Below are 19,721 nucleotides of genomic sequence, written 5' to 3'. Positions count from 1 at the left end.
AAAGAGGAGAATAAATCTCCAGTGTGAGCCGCAGCCCTCCCCCATCTTGTTACCATGTTCTTTTGATAGTGTCCTCCATTGTGGGTCATTATGGAGGACAACACAGGGTGAGATGTACAATATAACACCACTAGATAGCACTGTTAGCTCAAGCTGATTAGCATCACTGCAGCACTCTCACAAACACACACACACACACACACACTTTAAGCAGAAGGCTTTGTAACTGACGCAGTTTTCGGAGTTTAGTACTAGTGGACATAAAATGCTTTTTTTATTATTATTATTATTACTATTGTTGTTGTTATTATTATGGATATAGAGGCAAAACATCTGAGCAGACATTCTATGGCAATGAGTTTCAACAGCATTTGATGTTTTGTTTGCAGATGCACATCTTTAGAGGCAACAGGCGAAGGATACATGTCATGCAAACTAGTGAATAACTCTTAATGGGTACCTTTGCTATAAACGTAATCATCCACTGGCAAAAACATAGTGCTCTTAGTTAAAAAAAAAAAAGAGAGAAAAGAAAAGAGGAAAAATATACGTACAGTATGTAAACAGTCAAAGAAATTGCACTTTCTTGGCTTGGTATTAGAAGCCACACTACTGAAAGAGAGCAAAAATGTAACACTGCAAACAAACTAATTCACTGTCACTGATTGTCTGACCAATTTAAGAAAAAAAAAAAAAAAAGGGATTACGTTCATCTAAAAAAGAGACAAATAATATAATTCTACAAAAATTACATACAATCATCATCAATTTTAAGGAGAAATGTGTGATATATTGGTCAGCTGTATATCTGGTTAAAAACATCTTAGTAAATGAAAGATATAGTTATTATCCTTTATGTATAATCCCAATAATATTGTCATGTATGATAATAGATTTACACGCTACTGCTGATAGAAGGAAAACAGGTCTCTCTCTCTCTCTCTCTCTATGTACATTCACATGAAACTAAATGCTTACGGTGACTTCCACAAAGTGGATTAGCCCAAGCACAAACTACTCTGCATCTGTACAGAAGAAAATGACGTCCAAACCGCAAATATTCACAACTTTAAAAAAGAAAATAGTAATCAAAACAACAAAGGAAGTCCTTATATAGTTGTTACCAGAGGAGATATTGCTTTTTAAAGACTGCATGAGAGCGCTTAGTAAGGTACACAAGACAACATGGCACTTCTACAGAGCATTTGGGGCAAATCACTTTTCATTCCCTTTCCTCTCTTGTGTCTTTCTCCCCTTCTGACAGCATTCTGATTGTCAATGCTCCGGAGCAAAGAGCGTAACATTCTCAAAGGCAGCCTGAAGTAAACAGAAACACTTTTTTTTTTTTACACCCTCCCTCCCTTCCAAAGGAAGCAATACTGAAAACAGTCAACAATAAACATTCCTATCGTGAACATATTTTGTCCATTTCTTTAGCAGACAGTACTCAAGCTGCCTGTTTTTTTTTGTTTTTTTTCAAAAATAACTTCTTTCTTAAAACCTCATTAGAAATTCTCTTGCAGCGTTGCCAAAATTCCTATCACTAAGCCCAGCCCCCTCCCCCTGCCTTTTCACTGGTACATAGCAGACACTATGTGAAGAAAAACCCTAACACTATCTCAACAGATTTTTTTTTTTTTACTGGCTTACTTTCCCCGTGTGCCATTTTCCCAAAGGTGCAGTGTGACTTTGAAAGTCTTACAAGGAAATTAGGGTTCAAATTTGACCTACTTAGGGCCTGGGCTACATTTTTGTTCCTCCAGGCAGTTTGTGAGCTCCTTGTCTCATGGAAACTTCAGAACCCAAATGCTCAAAGAGTATTATGTACATCCACTTTCAAACTCTGTCTTTCCCAGTTTGCTTAAGGTGCTGAAGTAAGAGCAGTCAAAGTGTATGTGTGTGCATTTATAGTGTGTCCACTCAGCATACATACAGTCTTTAGTGTGCTTGTTCATCCAGCACTAGTGCAAATTCATTTCAGCTGGTCTGTTTCTGTCTTCCATCTGGGACAGTCTATCTGATTCTTTCATCCCTCGCCGCTTGGACAAAAGGTGCGTTGCCATGGTTTCATCCTTGGTGTGATGCCCTTCAGAGTGCTGGGTTCAACACACTCGTCTGTCAGTGTGTGAGATGTCTTTCTTGCAGTTTTAGCCTCTATAATTCTGCATCTTTTTTTCTCGCTTGTTCTCTGCGGCACTGCTACTGTTAATAGCAGTGCTGTGTGACATCAGTTTGTGTCCATATGTCCAGTGGTGGGCCTGGTCCCTTTTCAGAGTGCTCCCACCTACATGAAGGTGAAATACTGTAAACAAAACAATACATGAACCTCACTGGCCTCATTCACACCTGGTGTCAACATCCGTCATATGCAGGCAGTACCAAGTACTCACACCTGGCATTAAAATGCATCCTAGATGCGTTTTCAGTGACCAAATATGAACAGATCTAGAGTCTGTGCATCTGTGTGTGTGCGTGTGTGTGTGTGCCAGAGAGAGATGAGGAGCTTGAGTAAAACCAAAGCTGTATTCACGCTGCGAGAAAAAATTAATTACAGGACGATCAAGTGTGGCTGCAAATAAATGAATGTATGAAGCTACCGCTGGTCAGAGGACAGACTGTGTTCATGCAGCGGAAAAATGTGGAACACATACGTCCTCAAATCAACTCTGAATGTGGTTTGTCTACTTAAATTTGAGTATGGATTCAGATTCAGACTAGCGTGATCTGGATGTGAACGGATCACTAAGAACGGATGTTAATACCAAGTCTGAACATGCTCTTTGTCTGTACCTGATGATCTACTTACCTCTCTGTGTTAGCTTATGAGTGCTGCAGGGTCAAAAGTAAATCATTAAGCCGCCTCCTCCTCTGTTCTCTGCTGCAGGCCTCTTCTTCCCCTGGTTTTTCATTCTCTCTCTCCTCCTCTCTGCTCTGGGTTCTGGTGGGCTGTGGTGAACCAACATGCAGGAGTAATTGCAAAAACAGATTTTTATTCATGGGGAAATTTGCATTCCGAAAAGAAAAGTTTTGTTTTAACGTGGGAAGTGGTATTAACTCACAAAGGGGCTGGCAGTGTGCAAGCTGGAGGTGTCCTGACTCTGATGGAGGGGGTCACTGCTGATAACCGTCACCTCCACCCCCACTTGCTGATCTGAGGGTCAGACGTCAAACAGTACAGTATGTCAGTGACGGCTTTAAAGAAAGAAAAGGAAAAAAAAAAAAAAGCACATTGCTTTTTAACAGATATTTATCTGTGTTTATGCTAATGTCCTCCTTGGTTCTTATCCTGAATCAGTCAGGGAGCTTTTGATGGAAACTGTGTGGTTTCACTGCTAATGGGGAAAGTTGATGCCTGCTGGGTTTTTGGACACCAGCAGTGGATGACAGAAATGGGGAAACATTTCTGCAGGCTGAAATTCTGTGGTTGGAAAACTGCTTAGTTTGTGCTGCTGAGTACGATATGGAGACACAAGCCAAATATGAAGATGACGAGCTGTAAGCAGAGCACACACAAACACACACACACACACACCTACACACACACTCACACAAAGTTAAAGACATACACGGGACACAAAAGATGGTTACACAGTACAAATGAGTTTGACCACAAACACAAATGCATACACAGACACCTACAGAAACAAAAACTAACACACACACTTGCTTCATGGACCTGACTTGATGTGGCTGTCGTCCCCATTGGCTCCATCACAGGACGGAGCTATTGAGTCCCTCTCCTCCCCCTCTGCGTCTCTCTCTCTGTCCCTCTGTATCCTCAGTCGGATCTGTCTGTCTCTCATGAGCTCCCAGTTCCTCACGAGGAACACGTGGTGCTTCACCACAAAGCTCCTGGCCCAACACACACACACACACACATGCACAGAAAAGTTAGCTGTCTGCGCCGGAGTAACAAGCAGTTTATCCTGCGGTCTGTCCATACCTCTCGCTGCTGGTCAGAGGATCCATGTCAAGATGAGGGAACAGACTGGTAATGTCACTGGAACTCTCCTCCTGCACAGGAAACAGAAAATGGAGGGATGGTGGTAAGTTTTAGAGAACAAAAGATGCAAAGTTAGGTTCTTTACTCGTCCTAATAAACTCACTGTTGTCTGGTGAGGAGATATGGTCCTTTCCTTCAGTCGGCCTGGGAAAACAGACACAGAGACATTTTACACTGATCAAGACCTTCAACTGAACCAGACGTTTTTGTCACCATTCCTTAACATTGCGATTCTGATAGTATCGATAACTGCAATATTCTTTTCCAACTAAATTTCTTGAGACAATAGCTAACGGATCATATTTCCAAAGTCAATGTGGCAGTTCCAGAGACATTTATCTAAATTGAGTGGAACAGTGGTAAGAAATAAAATCAAATGCTTGCCAAGAAGAACAGAGCCTCTCAAAACAGGAGACAGCACAAATGTGAGCCATCAGAAAAAAATGTCATTTCAAAAACCATGGATTGGAGAAAACGCTGATAAACAGAACTTCCAGTTCTTTTTGTGGTGAATTGGCAACTGCTACTTTTAGCTGTTTCAATTCTGGGAAAGAAAACTTTCTTTTAAAATTTTTTTCACATGATGTTAAAAATTAAAAAAACAAGAAAGCACATCTAATAGTGGCAACTCACAGTAACGACGCTTCCTCTTCAGTGGAACAGCGGGCTGTCTCTGAAGCTGTAAGCAAAGAAGATGAGAATTAATTACATCCCTGAATGTTTGTAAGTCTTTTCTCTCTGTGCCATGAAGCACTACTATACCTGGTTGTGCTGCCACAGCCACATAACATCATAAGGTAATTGGAAATGAATCCGCTTCAGCCTCAGGTATTTCCCTAGTGGACACAAAGGCAGTTTATACACAGTCACAACCACAAAAAAACTACAGTGAAATATTAAACAATATTGTTTTTTTTAATCCACTCACCAACATGTATGGGAGCAGGTAAAAGTGTGTACTCGTGCTCCCCTGGTGTATACTCCAAACTCTCTCTGCACTTCTGCTTGGCTTTAGCGGGAGGGCTAGGAAAGACAAGAACAACTATTGATGAACACAAAAACTGAAAACAGTCAAACTGTTATCACTGCTTGTTTATGGAACCGCTCGACTCACTCTGTGGTTTTGTAATCATCGGAGTAAAGACCAGCCCTCAAAAACCTCTTCTTGGGATGACTGTCAGCTCTCTCCTCTTCTTGGATGGTTACTGGTTGGGACGGAGCCTGATCCACATCCGGTTGGCTAAAACATTCAGGGAGGGTGTCACACTCGGGCAAATCCACAGCAACACTAAAAGTAAAGCATGAAGAGAGAGAGATAGAATGATAGAGAGGGAAAAGGAGAAAGGAAGAAAAGGCACTGGTTTAGCACACAGTGCTGAAAACAATAGGTTAATATGGCAGTAGTGAGTGGTTGTATTGAATTTTCAAATCAACCAGCTCAGGTGCTTTTTAATGCAACTGGGAGTGTTTACCTCTGATGACAGGGAGAGTCACCATGTTTTCTTTTCCTCCCTCTCTTCTTCCTGGCCTGCAGCTCCAACTCTGTCACCTGCTGCATCGTGACACCTCCTCCATCTCTCTCTAACGCTCTTTCCTCTTTTCTCCCGCCCACCTCTCTTGCGTCTGTGTTGTGGTTTTGTCCCGGCACGAGGTCGAGCGATGACATGGAGGGAGCTGTGGATAAGTGTGTGGGGGAGGATGCAGTGAAGGGCAGTGGGTTCTTCCTGGGCCGTCCTGGCCGCCTTTTGCTTTTCACCGTCACACTGTCAGGCGCTGGCACACTTTTCTGCTGCCCCCGGCTTCTTGAGTCACCTTGTAAACCTGCAGTTGTTGAAACAGAAACAGGGAAGGAGGGGTTGAGGTGGGGGTTGGTGGGGTGTAAGTGGTGAAGAGGAAATGAGACAGATGTGGATCAGTGATTGAGGTGTGAGGTGAGGCCCGTTTGGGCTGAGTCATGTGGATGGGCCACAGATTATGTGAGTCACAACATTTCCTCTGACCAGATCACTTCTGGGAAATGCATTAACAAGTGATTTATGTATGCACACACACGCGCACACACACACACACACACACACGCACAATAGACCACAACACTATGCAGCGACATGTATAATTCTTTGTTGTGAGCCTGCACACGTATGCATTTTTGTATACAGTTAGTTAATGTGACACACAATCTCAAAGGGCTGAGCAGACAGAAAAAGAAAAGTCCCTCTACTAGCATACTGTATTTTAAACGTGTGTGTGTTTAGCTGGATGATGAACTCATGTTTCCTTTGTCTGACCCTCATGCTGTTCCACCATCAATCAATCCAGTGGTCATCTATCTTTTTGGTCAAATTTCCACACTCCCTGACAACTATGACCACTCTTTCCTGATTGGATTTTTCCAAGTCAAACAGGTTCTGTTGGCCAGCAGTGAGGGATAGGCCAGGCTTTAAATAGCCAATTTGGTGGTTAACTAATGATTGTGTTCACTTGGTTGCCCTAGGCAGTAACAGTGTGTGGTTCACTTCAGACTGGGAAGATTTCAAAGATTTTCTGGCAGATTCCCACCAAGATGCTGCCTCTCTGTTATAACACTACATAAAAATTCTATCAGAGAGTGGTGGTTGCTGAGTGGTTGCATTTGTCTGTGTGCGTGTGTCAGGTGCGCCTCCTGCACAGCAGAAGGAGTCTAAAATTGGCTGTAAAAAGAACAGAGTCTTGTTTCGTCTTACACACCCTACAGGCTTTGATGTGAAGCTCAACACCACCTGAGAAAAAGCAGTGCTGCCAGTCTGCCACTATGTTGGGCAAACTCTCAACGCCACAGTCTCTTTGCTACATTGTGCAAATATAAAGATCTGTCAAAATGGGCACATGAAAAGATGCCCTTGAAATAAATCCTATTACTGTAGTTAAATTTCAGTTTGAAGGCACCGTTGCGTCTAGATTACTACTGGCAATCTACATATTCATGTTTTCTGGAAAAAATAATAACATCATACAACTGGGCTGTCAGATAACTTAAGACGCATTTATCAGCACAGTGAAATACAAACAAATGCTACTGTGTTTCAAGTATTTGATGCAATTTTAGCTCTAATGCCAACATAACATAATCTTGTGCCATCAGGCAGAAGCACAGATGTTGCTGATTGTTTTACCCACATATTTATAGATTTGAGTCGTCCATGCATCCTCACCTGAATCTCTCCTCTCTCTCCAAGCTGGCTCATCTCTCCTCCATGACCTATCTTCATTTCCTGAAATTCTCCTGGACAATCCACTCCTTGGACCCCTCCCTCCTGTTGCCATGGCAGCAGATGTGAACAGGTTAGTATGTGTTGGGGACGGTGATGTCCTGTACAGGTGTGACTCTTCAGCGTCGTCGCCATCTTCGTCCTCTGAAGATCTGATGTCTGATGCAACCAGTCTGCCTGTTTGTTGCTCCCCAGTGAAGCCTCTCCAGCTGGGGTTTGGGTTTCCAAACGCCAAGCCCCCCAGGCTGCCAAATTTCATCCGGCTCTGGTCCAGCCCACCCCAGCCTCCTCCAAATGAAGACAGGTGAGAGGAACCCAGCCCCAGTGAGGTGAGAGACATGTGTTTGTACCTCTCAGCAGTGGACAGTGATGATGATGATGATGACGTGGCAGCAGCAGCAGCAGAGAAAGAATTATTTTCATTCTCACGTAACCAAGGCGATTCTTTGGACAGCATGTTCCCCATTCCTCTTGTCCCTTTCCTTCCTTCATCTCCTTGCCCCAAAATGAACCCAGGCCTGTGCTTTGAGCTGGTCAATCTCTCCCTCTCCATGCTGTCTTCCTCCTCGTCCCCATGCAACTCCTCATCATCATCCATGTCTCGCTCGCAGTGCCGGTGACGGTGTTTATGTTTGTGTTTGTGTTCGCTCCTCCCACAGCCACAGGAAAGGCTGGATGTGAACCCTGAGCTGAGATGTGGGCCTCCTCCACTGCCTCCTCCTACATCTCCATCAACCTCTCCGCCCAATGCTCCCTCTCTCAGCAACCTGCTCCTGCGTCTGTGGAATCTGGCGGGGTTGAGGAGGAAATGGGCATGATGGAGCTGATGGGGGCCAAACTGGTGGGGAGATGGAAGTGAGTAGGAGCTGGGGAGGTGATGGTAAAGTGCGGTGGCTGGGGGATAGCTGCTGTAAAAGCCCATATTTTCAATGGTCTCCTGGAACTTTGAGGGGCAGCCACACTGCCTGCGGTCTGGCTTTCTGTTACAATGCACTGGCTGGCAGGGGTAGAAAGGCTGCGGGGAGAAGGAAGGATTAGTGGGGTAAGATGAAGGATGAGGTGAGTAGAAACCATTCAGATTGATCCTGAAGATGTTGGAGCGGTGCGGATGGGAGGAGGGGTGATGGCGCCTTCCTCCAGCTGCAGACCCACTCCCATCAAAACCTTGTCCCAATTCTGTCCTCATCCAACTTCGTCTTCCGATATGGACCTCACTGAATTGAACAATCAGATCTTCAAGTTCAGCCAGAAAGTCTGGATCCTGTGTGTGTAGCTGCTGGTGCTTCTTTTTATGTTTGTTTTTCTGTCTCTTCAGTGCATTGTGCCCAAGGCAAGGATAAAAGTCTGAATGAGTGCACTTATTGTGTCCTGGGCAGGGGCACAAGCAAGTACAAGGAGAGGAACAGTCGTAATCCCTCCTCCTGTGCCGATGTCTGTCTCTGTGCCGCTCCACATTACTTGAGTTACTGATTAGGTTTGTGTGCCTGGGGATATGAGAGGGAGGTGAGGAAACCGGAGAGGGACGGTCAACAAGAGAGGGGTGTCTCTGACTCCCAAGCATCACTCCTGACCCCTGGCCCAGTGTGAGAATGCCTCGTGCTCTCCTCATCTCCCCTCGCTCAGACACACTGTTGTTATCTGTTCCAATTCCGCTATCACTAGGCAGTGTTTCCTCACTATGTGATTCACTCCTTGGGGAGGGGGTGGCATCTTTGATGTGGCCAGGAGAGCCAGGTGTGTGGTGTAGTGGAGTGGTGGGAAAGGAGAGCTTACATGATGACTGGTGAAAGGGGAAGTGGTGCCTTCCCTGGCATGGACAACACTTCTTCACAAATGGAGAGATAGAACAGGAGGAGGGAGGACGCGGGGAGGTACAGGATGATGATGGGGAAGGGAGGGAGAAGTGGTGAGGAAAATGTAGGGTAGATGTTGGTTCGGTGACGCTTCCCTCACTGTAGGGACTCTGAGCCCCACTGGAGTGTGTAAGAGATGGGGACGGAAAAGGGTGAGAGGGAGGAGGAGGCTGAGGTTGGGTAGATGAGAAGAGAGATGTTTCAGTGGGATTGGTAAACAGAGACGACTGAGTGGAGCTCTGGGCATTGGAATTTACATTCGCTGTTTGGACTTTAGGCTTGCGTCCTCGCCTCTTGCCCATGTAGATGGTCCCTCTCTTGCTCACATTGATCTGTGGGCCCAGCTTACTCCCAAAAGAGGAGGACAGGGCTGAGAGTGTCTGTACTGTTGTAGACTCTATTGATTTACACATTCTTAAAGTGGTCTCACCATCTGCTGCCTCAACACCCCTTCCCTCCTTTCCCACATAACTGGACAGCATTACTTTGTGAAGTCTCCTCTTCTTTCTTTTCTTCATCTCGTTAATAATCCTCCTGATCTTAAGCTGCCTGTTCCCCTTGTCAGAAGTATGAAAATCTTTACTCCTGTCTGTATTATCAGCATGATTCAGTGCATCTTCACTCTGGTCCTCGGGGAGGGGTCGCTTGGGAGGACGGCCACGCTTCTTGGGGCTGGATTTAGACTGAGCTGCAAGTACCGGACTTGGCTCCAGCACAGGGGCTTTCTGAATGTCGTTACACCCAAGAAGAGGCTCCTCAGCTGGAACAGCATTTGCTGAAAGTCTAGGTGGAGGCCCATTTAAACTAGAGCTGTGGGATTGAGGGCGGCCCCTTTTTCGAGTAGGAGTTATGGGGCATCTGGACACAGGGGGACTAGGGTCTGACATGGGTTGCTTTGGGGATGGAGGTTTGGTTGCAGAGGAGAGTGCGGATAAGTTGCTGCTTAATGCGCTAGTTACCGTATGTGTGTCGTCTGTATGCTGAAAACTGGCCTTGGCAGGAAGAGAAATCTTGGGGTTCTGGGGAAAACTTAGTAAAGGATTATGTTGGGAATCTGAAGGGTTTTCATGATTTTCTGCTCTATGAGCGCGGTGCACCAGCTTGGTCCAGCTGGGCCTTCTCGCTTTACGTTTCTTTAGTGGGCGGCTGTCTTGCTCTTGGGGGAAAGAGGGGGGAGAAACTGGGGCACGGGCAGACAGAGTTGGCAGAGTGGGAGGAGCAGAACAAGAGGGATGGCTTAGAGGCACAGCTGAATGTCTTGAGCTGTCTTGTTCTTTTGATTTACTAGTTTCACCTGTTGTTATTGGCTCAGCTAGTTTAACTGACCCGCAACTGTCATCTGTCTCATTCTTCTCTTCTGGTCTGCCTGGATTCAGTACTTTACAGGTTTTATCTAGTTTACCACAATCAAATGTTTCACCACATTTCTGATTATTGTCTTCTGTTCTTTGTCTGTCTGGACTAAGTTTGTCCCTCTTTTTCTCAGCCTTTCCTCTTTCAGTCTTCAGATTATCTCTCCACCTATCGTCAGTCCTTTGTCTTTCAGCTTTTTGTTTACCATGCCTTGGTTTTCCATCTTTCCCATTCTCCTTTTTCTTCTTCTTGCCCTCCTCGTCACCACTCTTTGCTCTTTCAGCTTCCAACCTATCTCGTTTAGATTTTTTGTCTTTCCGTTTCTCTTTCTTTGTCTTCCTCTCTTTCTCTCTCTTTTTCTCCAGTGAGGTCTGTACAGAGGGATTCTGATCTTGAGATTGGGCAGAGAGATCCACAGAGGGGGCAGACTGTGGTTTAGGGGTGGCTGAGGGAGAGGAAGGCGAGTCTGGATTACTCTTATTGGACAGGCTAAGTTCTCTATGGGAGCTGGTGGAGACTGGAGGTCTTGACGAGGAGTCCATGGAAGAAATAGAGGAAGAACTGCTGTTTTTTCCAACTTTGATTTTCGAGGAGGTGCCAAGATTGTTGGCACAGACTTTTCCATTTGATAGTCCCTTCTGTCTCGCTGTCCGTACCAAACCGTTATGTTTCTTGGTGGTGTTTCTTTCATTTCTGGTCTCAGATGCAGACTGGATGCATGGTGTGGAAGGAGTAGTTGAAGCAGCCTGGTCTGTTGTGGGTGAGCAGGATTTGTGTCCTGCAGGAACGGGCTGACCATTGATACTAGGAAGCCTCTCTTTCTTCGCTCTCTCAGATGAACCATTTGAATTCACCTCTGTTTTATCGGCCAGCTTGACAGGAACCTGAGGAATGCAAGCACATAATGTTTGTCATAAACAGCAAAGGCTGTGACATCTATAGTTTGCACTTGACAACAGTCTCTCAATGGGGAAGTAACAATAACTAAAATGCTTTTGTTTTTGTCTGAACAATAAAACAGAGTGTGAGGAGTAAATTACTCAATCAGGCAGAAAAAGAGGGCACAGTGTGGAGAAGAAGAGAGTGAAGTGATGAAAACACGAATGGGGTTGACACAGAATAGAGAAATACAAAGGCTACAAAGGCAAAGAAACAGAGAAGCGGGAGTGGGACAAAGAAAGAGGGGCAGTGAAAGATAAATGTGAGCAGGTAGAGAAGAGGGGATGTAAAAATAGAAGAGAGGGACAGATATAGTGTGCCTGGCAGAGACAGAAAGAGAGAGCGAAAGCTGTGCTATTGGTAGCTATAAATTGCCACTAATACAGATGAGAAGGCTTGACATTTCATACTTGTCCTGTAATTTTGGTACGCTGCAGCTTGAGTGGTGTTTGAGCAGCTAAAGCAATAAGATCCCCCTTAGGTGATTGTCTTAAGGACCGATGGACCAATGTCTGTAATTGCTCCAAAGGATTGCAGTGACATTGTCCTATTTATAGGTGTGTTTATTTAAAAGTGCTGCTTAAGCTTCAGCATTGAGACAATACCTTATTTGATCTTATTACAACTGAGCACAAAGTCATGAAATTTTGCTCCACATATCCCTTTCTGGTGGATGTTTGCCTGCAGAAACAAATCAAAGCTATAGCACTGATACCCTATTGGTTACAAGGTAAGAGCTGACGCGATACTGGAAAAAGAAAAACATTACATCTGATTCACTGGATTAAGCACAGACTGTAAAAATGTAAACCAAAAGCAGCAACAGATTTTTAAGGAGTCACGGTGTGGCTAAGTAGTAGATCTATCAAATGTGTTATTTACAGTTTAGTATTTTAAAATATGTAAAACGTCTGCATCAGTAGCAGTAGATATTGAAAGTTGCAATATTTGCATTGTATTTGACGCAAATAAGTGGTATTGAAATATCCCTATTGATTACTGTACATCTGAATAACTTCAGTCACTGTGACGGTTTTACTTTTTACTTTAAGATAATAAAGTAATAAGAAGTTTAATATTGGCAGCTCACATGAAATAATCTGTATGTTGGTGAGGATTGTCCTTAACTTACCTGTTTGGCAGACTTTGACCCTTGGTTGGCTATGGTGGGGACTGAGGCTGGGGTGGATGGTAATGGCAGTTGCTGTGACGACGACGAAGATGATAGTGATGAAATAACATCCAAGCCTGAGTGTTGCTCTCTGGTTGTCTCATCTGGAATAGAGCTGCTTTTACTCTGCTGCCCCAATCCTTCAGTGTCCCCCCTCAGCAGCCCTCCCCTGCCCTGTCTCTGATAGGTCCTAATGGTGGGCTTGCAGACATAGCTCTCCAAGATCTTGGGTGGTTTCTTGGTGCGTTTTGCTTGAATTCCCATCCGGAGTCGTACATTGCCCTCAGGGCAACTGGTCTCTTTGCCAGAGATCTGAAGCTGTTGCTGCCCTGAGCTTCCACAGCGCCCCTCTATGAGCAACTCCAGTACTGCCCCCTTGTCTCCTTCTCTCTTCCTTCCTGTTCCTTTTTTCTCCTGCTCCTTTTTCCCCACATCTGTGTTCTCCCCATCACACCGTCTCTTCTTCTCTGCCACTTGGTCCTGTTCTGAGTCCTCCAGTGCAGCTGTGGGGCTCAGAGTGGAGTTTGTGGCCGGAGGGGTCCCCCCCTTCACTCTCTGGTCCATCAGAGACAGGGGGAGACGCAGGATGCTGTGGGATGCCCAGTATAAGACTTTCAAATGTACCTGGTGGTGGTAATGGGGTCAAGGACAATGAGCTGAATGCAGGTCTAGGTCAGACGATTTCCAAAAGAATATCCTATAATAACAGCCGCAGTTTGGTGCCTTCATTCAGTCAAGGTCTCTCTCTTCTCTTTTCGGCTCAATCTGAAAGGGGATTTAAGCAGAGACAGAAAGAGAAAGAGAGAGAGAGAGGGAAGGGAAAGACAGACAAACAAAGACAGACAGAAAGATAGAGAGGCCAGTGATTAGTCATTTCAGTGAGCTCAGATGCAGAGCAGCAGCGGCACAGGAATTGAAGGGAAAGTCCCCTTCCTGCAGGCAGCCGTAGAGAGGTGCTAACGTCTGTGTCCACAGAGATGATCTCATCATACAGAAAACCCAGGGGGCCAATCCATGCTGCCGATTCCCAGAATGTCGCAAGTAACTGGAAGAAAGACCTACTCACATTCTTCAAAAACACGACCAGCTACTTTTCAGTGACAATCTGTAAATAACAGCAGCCCTGAAAGACATAAAATACTCTTTAAACCTGGACACATTTGCTTATGTTTTAATCCTTGCTCTGCCTCCTCTTTCCAAAATCAATATATCAATCAATCAGCTCCTGACTAATTCAAACACTTGATCCAGTCTCCTCCTCTCCCCACTGTCTTTGCGCCTTCTGTTCTCAGCTACTCCCACAAGCACTTCTCCTCCCACCCTTCCCTCTGCTGTACTGTCTTTTCTCTCCGAAACTCCCCTTTTCATGTTTGGCAGAAAGCTTTTGCATGCATTCTCTATTAGCCCCATCCACTCTCTTTCTCTTTCCCTCTCTCCCTCTCTCTCTGTAGACCACACAGTAAAATGGTCAACTCATACACTACATCCAAGTTAATCAGAACCATATTTCCTCCTCCACTTCGTTCTTTTCTCCTCTCCAACCTAAATCCCTCCATTCACAGTCCTACCATTCCCCTCCTCCCCTTTCAGTAGTGGTAACACAAATCCGTAGGAAAGGGTAAAACTTATTTTTGGAAAGGAGTGCAAATTCCTCCTCCTCCCATTGCTTCCTCCAAGTTAAGTAAGCTTTTCATTGACCCCATTGTAAATGGACTTTTAATGTGACATTACAGCAAAGCAACACACCCTAAAATAACATTCCCCTTAGCAGAAAAACTTTCACTCTCACTCGTTCCATGCTCAGCCCACTTTTCAACCTAACGCATCGCATCTTCTGTCATGCTTCTTTCATTAGACTCCCTCTGCCTCATTAAAAGAGACACTCGTCAGTTTTCTAATAAAACACACCCTGCTTTCTCCGGAGAGCCTCTTATGAAATAGCTTATTTGTCTCTCAACACAATGAACTGCCCCCTTAAACTTACAAATGCATCTAAGATAATATTTTACTCAGGACCTCAGTGGGCCATCTCTCCTGCCTCTTGGTCCCTCCACACCCAAACTCTTTTCTTGAGTCATACCGAGCTCAAATCAACATCTGTTCCAGTAACTGCTGTTATGCAACCATATTGGAAAGCATTTCCAAGGACAAAACCTCCTCAGAATAAAATAAAATGAGCACAGCGATGGACAGTGGTTCTTTTAAATCACACCAGACACTTCTATTATGATTCTCTATTCTACTCCAAGAAGCCAGAGCTGGAGGAAGAAGAGGAGTTTGTGCAAAGTGTAAGCAGAGAACAAGAGGTAGATTTTCAAACATAAAAGGGACAATTCCATTCAACTAGAGACAAAGTACATATTTATAGCTTTTTATAATCTCCAGAGCTATACCTCTCAAACATAACTCAAGATTATTCTAACATTAGACCACAAGCTATTCCCAGTGACAGGATGATGAGTGGACTTGACACTGTAGTCAGTGTGGTTCCTTGGCTGTGCCGAGGCGACGATTAAATCACAATAATGGCCACCCATACTTCCAGCTACCATCAACATCCCATGATGGCATTATCATCAATTACTACAATACCGATGCCATCTGCCTGACAACAGCATGAGCACAGCAGCAGTGCTGCCCCCAGGAAATTGGGATCCTGTAGTGTATCGGCATCTAACATATTGTATATTGAACCGTGAAGTAGTGTTGTGGTACTCAAGACTAGTCTTGGTCTCAAAACCATTTTTCGAATGTCTTGGTCTCATCCCGTCTCAAACTCTGACACATTTTTACTCAGTCTTGTCACAGTCAAAAAAGAATTTGCCAGAGAATGGAAACAGTTGCATTGAGAACTGTCCAGATGTCACTAAACAAGGCTGTTTGAGACCACAACTAACTTATTTGTATGAATCATGACAATTATTGGATGGAAAATTTCAATCATCAAATGAAATCAGTAACATAAGTAGTTAAGTTAGAATGTTTGATGTCTGAAATCAGATGATGCAAAATCATTGTGGTTTTTACAGAAAAGTATGTATAAAAATGTGTGTAGTAACTTTTTGCATGACATTTACTGTTCATTTGTTAACTGAGCCTGAATGATCCACAACTTTGCAGCTACTGCCAATTCTGATCTTGGGAAGCAAAAAATTGTTAATTTTATATTAGATTACATTATATTAGATTTGATTTAACTGACCCCACACCGGGGAATTAACCCAAATTTATATGGTGCACTGGTTTTGGTTTAGAATCTGTCAAGCACCATTTTGGTATAGGTCTAGACTTGGTTTTGGTCCTTTTGTCTTGGTCTAGGTAAGCTCTGGTTACGATAAAGAGGTTATGTTTCTAGCTTTGTCATAGGGATGAGTCTATATGATAGTCTGCATCATTCTCAGTTTTGATACTGGCCAAAATCACTGGATTGTACTGTGTATTGGAATAAGAAAAAAGTAAAATTTGCTGCTATTCATAAACCCTAAATATGAATGGACCTAAATGAGAGCAGCTAATGTCTGGTACACAGTTGGAACATTATGTTTTTGAAACGCCTGGTTGCAGCTGCAGAGGTCAACTAAGCTATGCGTGACGTAAATTTTGTAATATGGCCATTTCTGCCAAGGTCTATGCGGACCCTTCATGGATGATCGTGTCCAGTTTGAGTCGGTGCGGACCATATGGGGCAACCTTGCATGCTCCATGTGGCACTACACTTTCCAGCACAGTTGGTGGCACACTCTTGATTTAGTCAAGGAAGAAGATGGTAATCACAAACATTAAGCCAGAAGGTTTGGTGGTACCCACGCATGTACAACTCAGCACTCAACGTATACAAGGACACACAAAAGAGGGAAAACTCCTGGTGAGAAATTGCCACTCCTGGAATGGAATGTGAGATCAAGCATGTTTGTGTGCAATGCTAGACTGACAAAGACACTCTTTTAAATATGAGCTGGGTTGTTCAAAAGATGTAAAAGACTGGATCTGACTAATGTTGGCATTGATAGATACTCTTGGTCTAGGTTTGAACATTTTCGTTAATGCGTTGGTTTTCCGGTCTGAGTGTTAAGGTTAGGATGAGCCTAACAGCGTTGTTCCAAAATTATCGCAATCCAGAAAAGCATCATTGACCAACACGACCACATCCTAACCACCAAATTTAAAATGATGCCTTCAGGTTGGCGTTTTATAGCTCCACCCACAAGAACTAACCACTAAAATCCTTAAATCCTTCATCCTAGTGGCCATCCGAGTGTTAAACCAAGCACCTTTATTTAGTTGGACTAAAACAGTAATTCAGTTTTCTTAATGTCATGTAAACGCATTAGTCAAAATCAAGCTAGTCTTAGTCGGACTAACATACCTGGTCAATGCTATTCATAGTCCGACTACTCCTGCATGTATATGTTTGTGTATGTTTTAATTGAATTGTCCTTTGGGACGGACACATTTGTCTCATCTGATATAGGTATCATATCAGAAACAAAAAAATTGGTATCTAGTCATATCATTAGTCTGTCTGTTTGGGAACTGCATACCCCAAAAAAGTAAATAATGGATTTGGGTAACATTTTATGGGGTTAAAGGTTATGGCCCTACTAGGTGATGCTTGCTCCACATAAACAGGGAAGTTTCTTATGTGAGTCTACCTCCTCCTCCTCCCACACACACACATTAGCTGATGTATTAAAACATTGTGCGCCCAGATCGCAGCTGCGTAGGCTGACTGATGTGGCTACTGTAGATACAGTACGGGCAGTGGGGGTGTTAACCGCACTCGGCAGCCTATCACTGGTTTACTGAGGACGTCAACAGGAGCTTCCTTCTCGACAATGACTTTGCGCACCCCTGAAAATCACCAACTGCCGCTGTCGCACTTAGAAAAGATACACACATGCACGTGTTGTTGGTGTCGTCACTCACATTTCCATAATGAAATCGGTCGAAGCTCCTAAAACACGCAGTTGCACGCTGAAAGTCAACATACGTATGTGTGAGTGGATGGCACGAAAATGTGCTTGCTGCTGGTGTTTGTGCTGTGGATTAATCCCCAGATACCTTTTTTCTCTTCTATGTGTCCTCTGCTGGCCCTTCTGCTGGTGTCAGCAACATTGAAATAAGAAATATCACCACGCACGGAGAGAACAGAACAGAGCGGGGGGGGACACACACACTCAGCAACAAGGGATAAAATTAGCGCAAAGCGGATGCACAAAATTCTCTCCAGCCCTCAGTTATCTGAGCTGGTTGTTGATGACAGGCCTGCGCACATTAATACACACTGCCATTACAGTCTCTAATAAGGCTACGTAGGCTACTTACCCGAGAGCGCGTCCCGGAGCCAACTGCGTTTAGGCAGGAGGTGAAGGTGTTGCTGTCCTGCTCCCCTCTTCTTCTTCTCCTTCTTCTTCTTCACACCGACAGCGATCCAGTCTTTGGTGCATTAGATGTTGCTTTGATTACATAACTGAGGCCAGCGGAGGTTAAAACACCTCCTAACACCGAGTTTCAGTCCCATCCGAGCGCGGAGCCTGCTGTGCAACAACATTGGCGCGGGTGTTTTCATAATCATACAGTCGACACATCTCCGTCGTCGGCGCGTCTCCGCAGCTAGGTGGCGGACTGGTTACACTGGATGTGATTTTTCTCCCACTTCTCTCGGGGAAAGTTGTGTCGCTCCCGCCTGCGATAATAATAATGGCTCAGACTGTGTGCTGCTCTCGTATATGCGCACGCACAGGCTGTGTTAACGTGTCAGGAGGACTGAGGGCTGCTGCAGCAGTGTGTGTGTGTGTGTGTGCGCTACAGAGCAGAGGTTGAGGATGTGCGGGAATGCAACTGCGTGGCCATTTGCATGTGGTCAGAGGATCAGAGAGGAGGGGATAAAACTGTGAACACAGCACTGGATCTCTGTGTGGTTCTTAATAGGCGATAGGGGAGGAGGAGGGCTATTTAGACGCTTAATAAAATGGCGACGACTTGGCTAAAATGGGCCGTTGTTGGTAGTGATTTTAAGAGCAGCTTCGAAAAGAAAGTTGCAGCGCGTCCTGTGAACGCGGATTTACTTTACATTTGTGTGTCAGAGAGGGAGGAGAGTGGCAGGCAGCACTTAACACTTATTCAAAAGTTCATTTTAGGGACGGGGGATCATGTTTAACAAGAAATACTGATCAGAACTACACGTTTTTAATCCCGCAGGATTAACACATGTTGTATTCATGTGTATTTTAAACATAGGCCCATGTTTTAGACATTAAACAAAAGCAGGTCAAAACAATTATTTCACAACTTTAAAAATGATATCTATCTATCTATCTATCTATCTATCTATCGATCTATCTATATAAGTATATAATATAAAGTAGTTCTTAGATTTATGTTAGTGCAGCTACAACTGTCCTGATTTGTTTTTCCTTTACTTTTGTAAAAGGGTCTTGAAACATTTTCACTTGGTGGAGTTTTAGACGTCACAGATCAATAATCTCATAATAATACAAGGGCTGCATGAGGCAATAAGATAAATTTACAGTGTAATGTAAATTAAATGATCTGAGAGAGATAATGTCACCACTGCACCTCCTCTGGTCTCTGTTTACAGCTTATGTAATATGAATCCAGTTATGACCAATCACAAGACAGTTCACAGAGAGCATTAGTGATCCTTTTGGCTACTACAACCCTGCAAACAGGTCCCTTGAGTGGAAAGATCACTACTCCAGCAAAGACAACAACTACTGCAAACAAAAAATCTAAAAAAGAAAAAGGAAAAAAAGGTAAACAGTTTTTAAGAGAGTCAGATGATAAGTGAAAGGAGGGTAGGATATTATGCAATCCCAACACTATTTTCTATTGATCCTCCTTCCAACTGGAGCAGCTGGGAATACAGAGCTGAAAATAGATCTTACTACAATCATCCTATTGGTCCTTGATATTGATTTAAAAAGTCAAAGTGGGCAAAATCTCGGAGGGTTCCCATCAAAACAGCCACATTTGGTGCCTAAAAACAGTTATTTTAAAACCTGAAAAGGTTTTTTCCTCTTTATACCACTTTCATCACAATGACAATTGATAAGCAAACAAACAACGAGAACAGACAATGCATATGTAAATTCAAAATAGGTTAAAAATGGAAGGATTTATGTCTCGTTAAC

The 19,721-nt window shown here is 44.0% G+C and overlaps 1 protein-coding gene across 5 annotated transcripts; it reads right to left on the bottom strand.

The window, feature by feature from the left end:
- Nucleotides 1-244: 244 nt before the first annotated feature.
- Nucleotides 245-18,838, bottom strand: LOC131471098 (histone-lysine N-methyltransferase ASH1L-like). 5 transcript variants are annotated; one of them, XM_058647388.1, is made up of 14 exons: nucleotides 17,893-18,832; nucleotides 12,529-13,332; nucleotides 7,195-11,341; nucleotides 5,476-5,824; nucleotides 5,118-5,243; nucleotides 4,932-5,026; nucleotides 4,766-4,839; nucleotides 4,637-4,682; nucleotides 4,107-4,147; nucleotides 3,944-4,014; nucleotides 3,677-3,852; nucleotides 3,060-3,151; nucleotides 2,807-2,946; nucleotides 245-2,284 (listed from the first exon to the last, which is right to left on the bottom strand). In XM_058647388.1, the coding sequence occupies exons 2-13, from the start codon at nucleotides 13,129-13,131 to the stop codon at nucleotides 2,821-2,823; spliced, it is 5,946 nt and encodes a 1,981-aa protein (XP_058503371.1). In that variant the 5' UTR covers nucleotides 13,132-13,332; nucleotides 17,893-18,832; the 3' UTR covers nucleotides 245-2,284; nucleotides 2,807-2,820. The 5 variants fall into 5 exon arrangements, with proteins under 5 accessions (XP_058503371.1, XP_058503370.1, XP_058503369.1 ...); XM_058647387.1 differs by having other exon boundaries at nucleotides 245-2,302; nucleotides 5,118-5,291; nucleotides 17,893-18,831; XM_058647386.1 differs by having other exon boundaries at nucleotides 5,118-5,291; nucleotides 17,893-18,829.
- Nucleotides 18,839-19,721: the final 883 nt, after the last annotated feature.

Source organism: Solea solea, chromosome 13, assembly GCF_958295425.1.
Source record: "Solea solea chromosome 13, fSolSol10.1, whole genome shotgun sequence".
Classification (NCBI taxonomy): Eukaryota; Metazoa; Chordata; class Actinopteri; order Pleuronectiformes; family Soleidae; genus Solea; species Solea solea.
This window is presented reverse-complemented; position numbering and strand designations above follow the sequence as displayed.

What these genes read in the sequence shown, in the direction of transcription:
- LOC131471098 (XM_058647387.1), bottom strand. Translation starts at nt 13,131, where the DNA reads ATGGACCAGAGAGTGAAGGGGGGGACCCCTCCGGCCACAAACTCCACT. An exon ending in GGTCAAAGTCTGCCAAACAG is followed by an intron (nt 11,342 to 12,528) that starts GTAAGTTAAGGA and finishes TGCATTCCTCAG; the next exon opens with GTTCCTGTCAAGCTGGCCGA. An exon ending in ACCTGCTCCCATACATGTTG is followed by an intron (nt 4,840 to 4,931) that starts GTGAGTGGATTA and finishes TGTGTCCACTAG; the next exon opens with GGAAATACCTGAGGCTGAAG.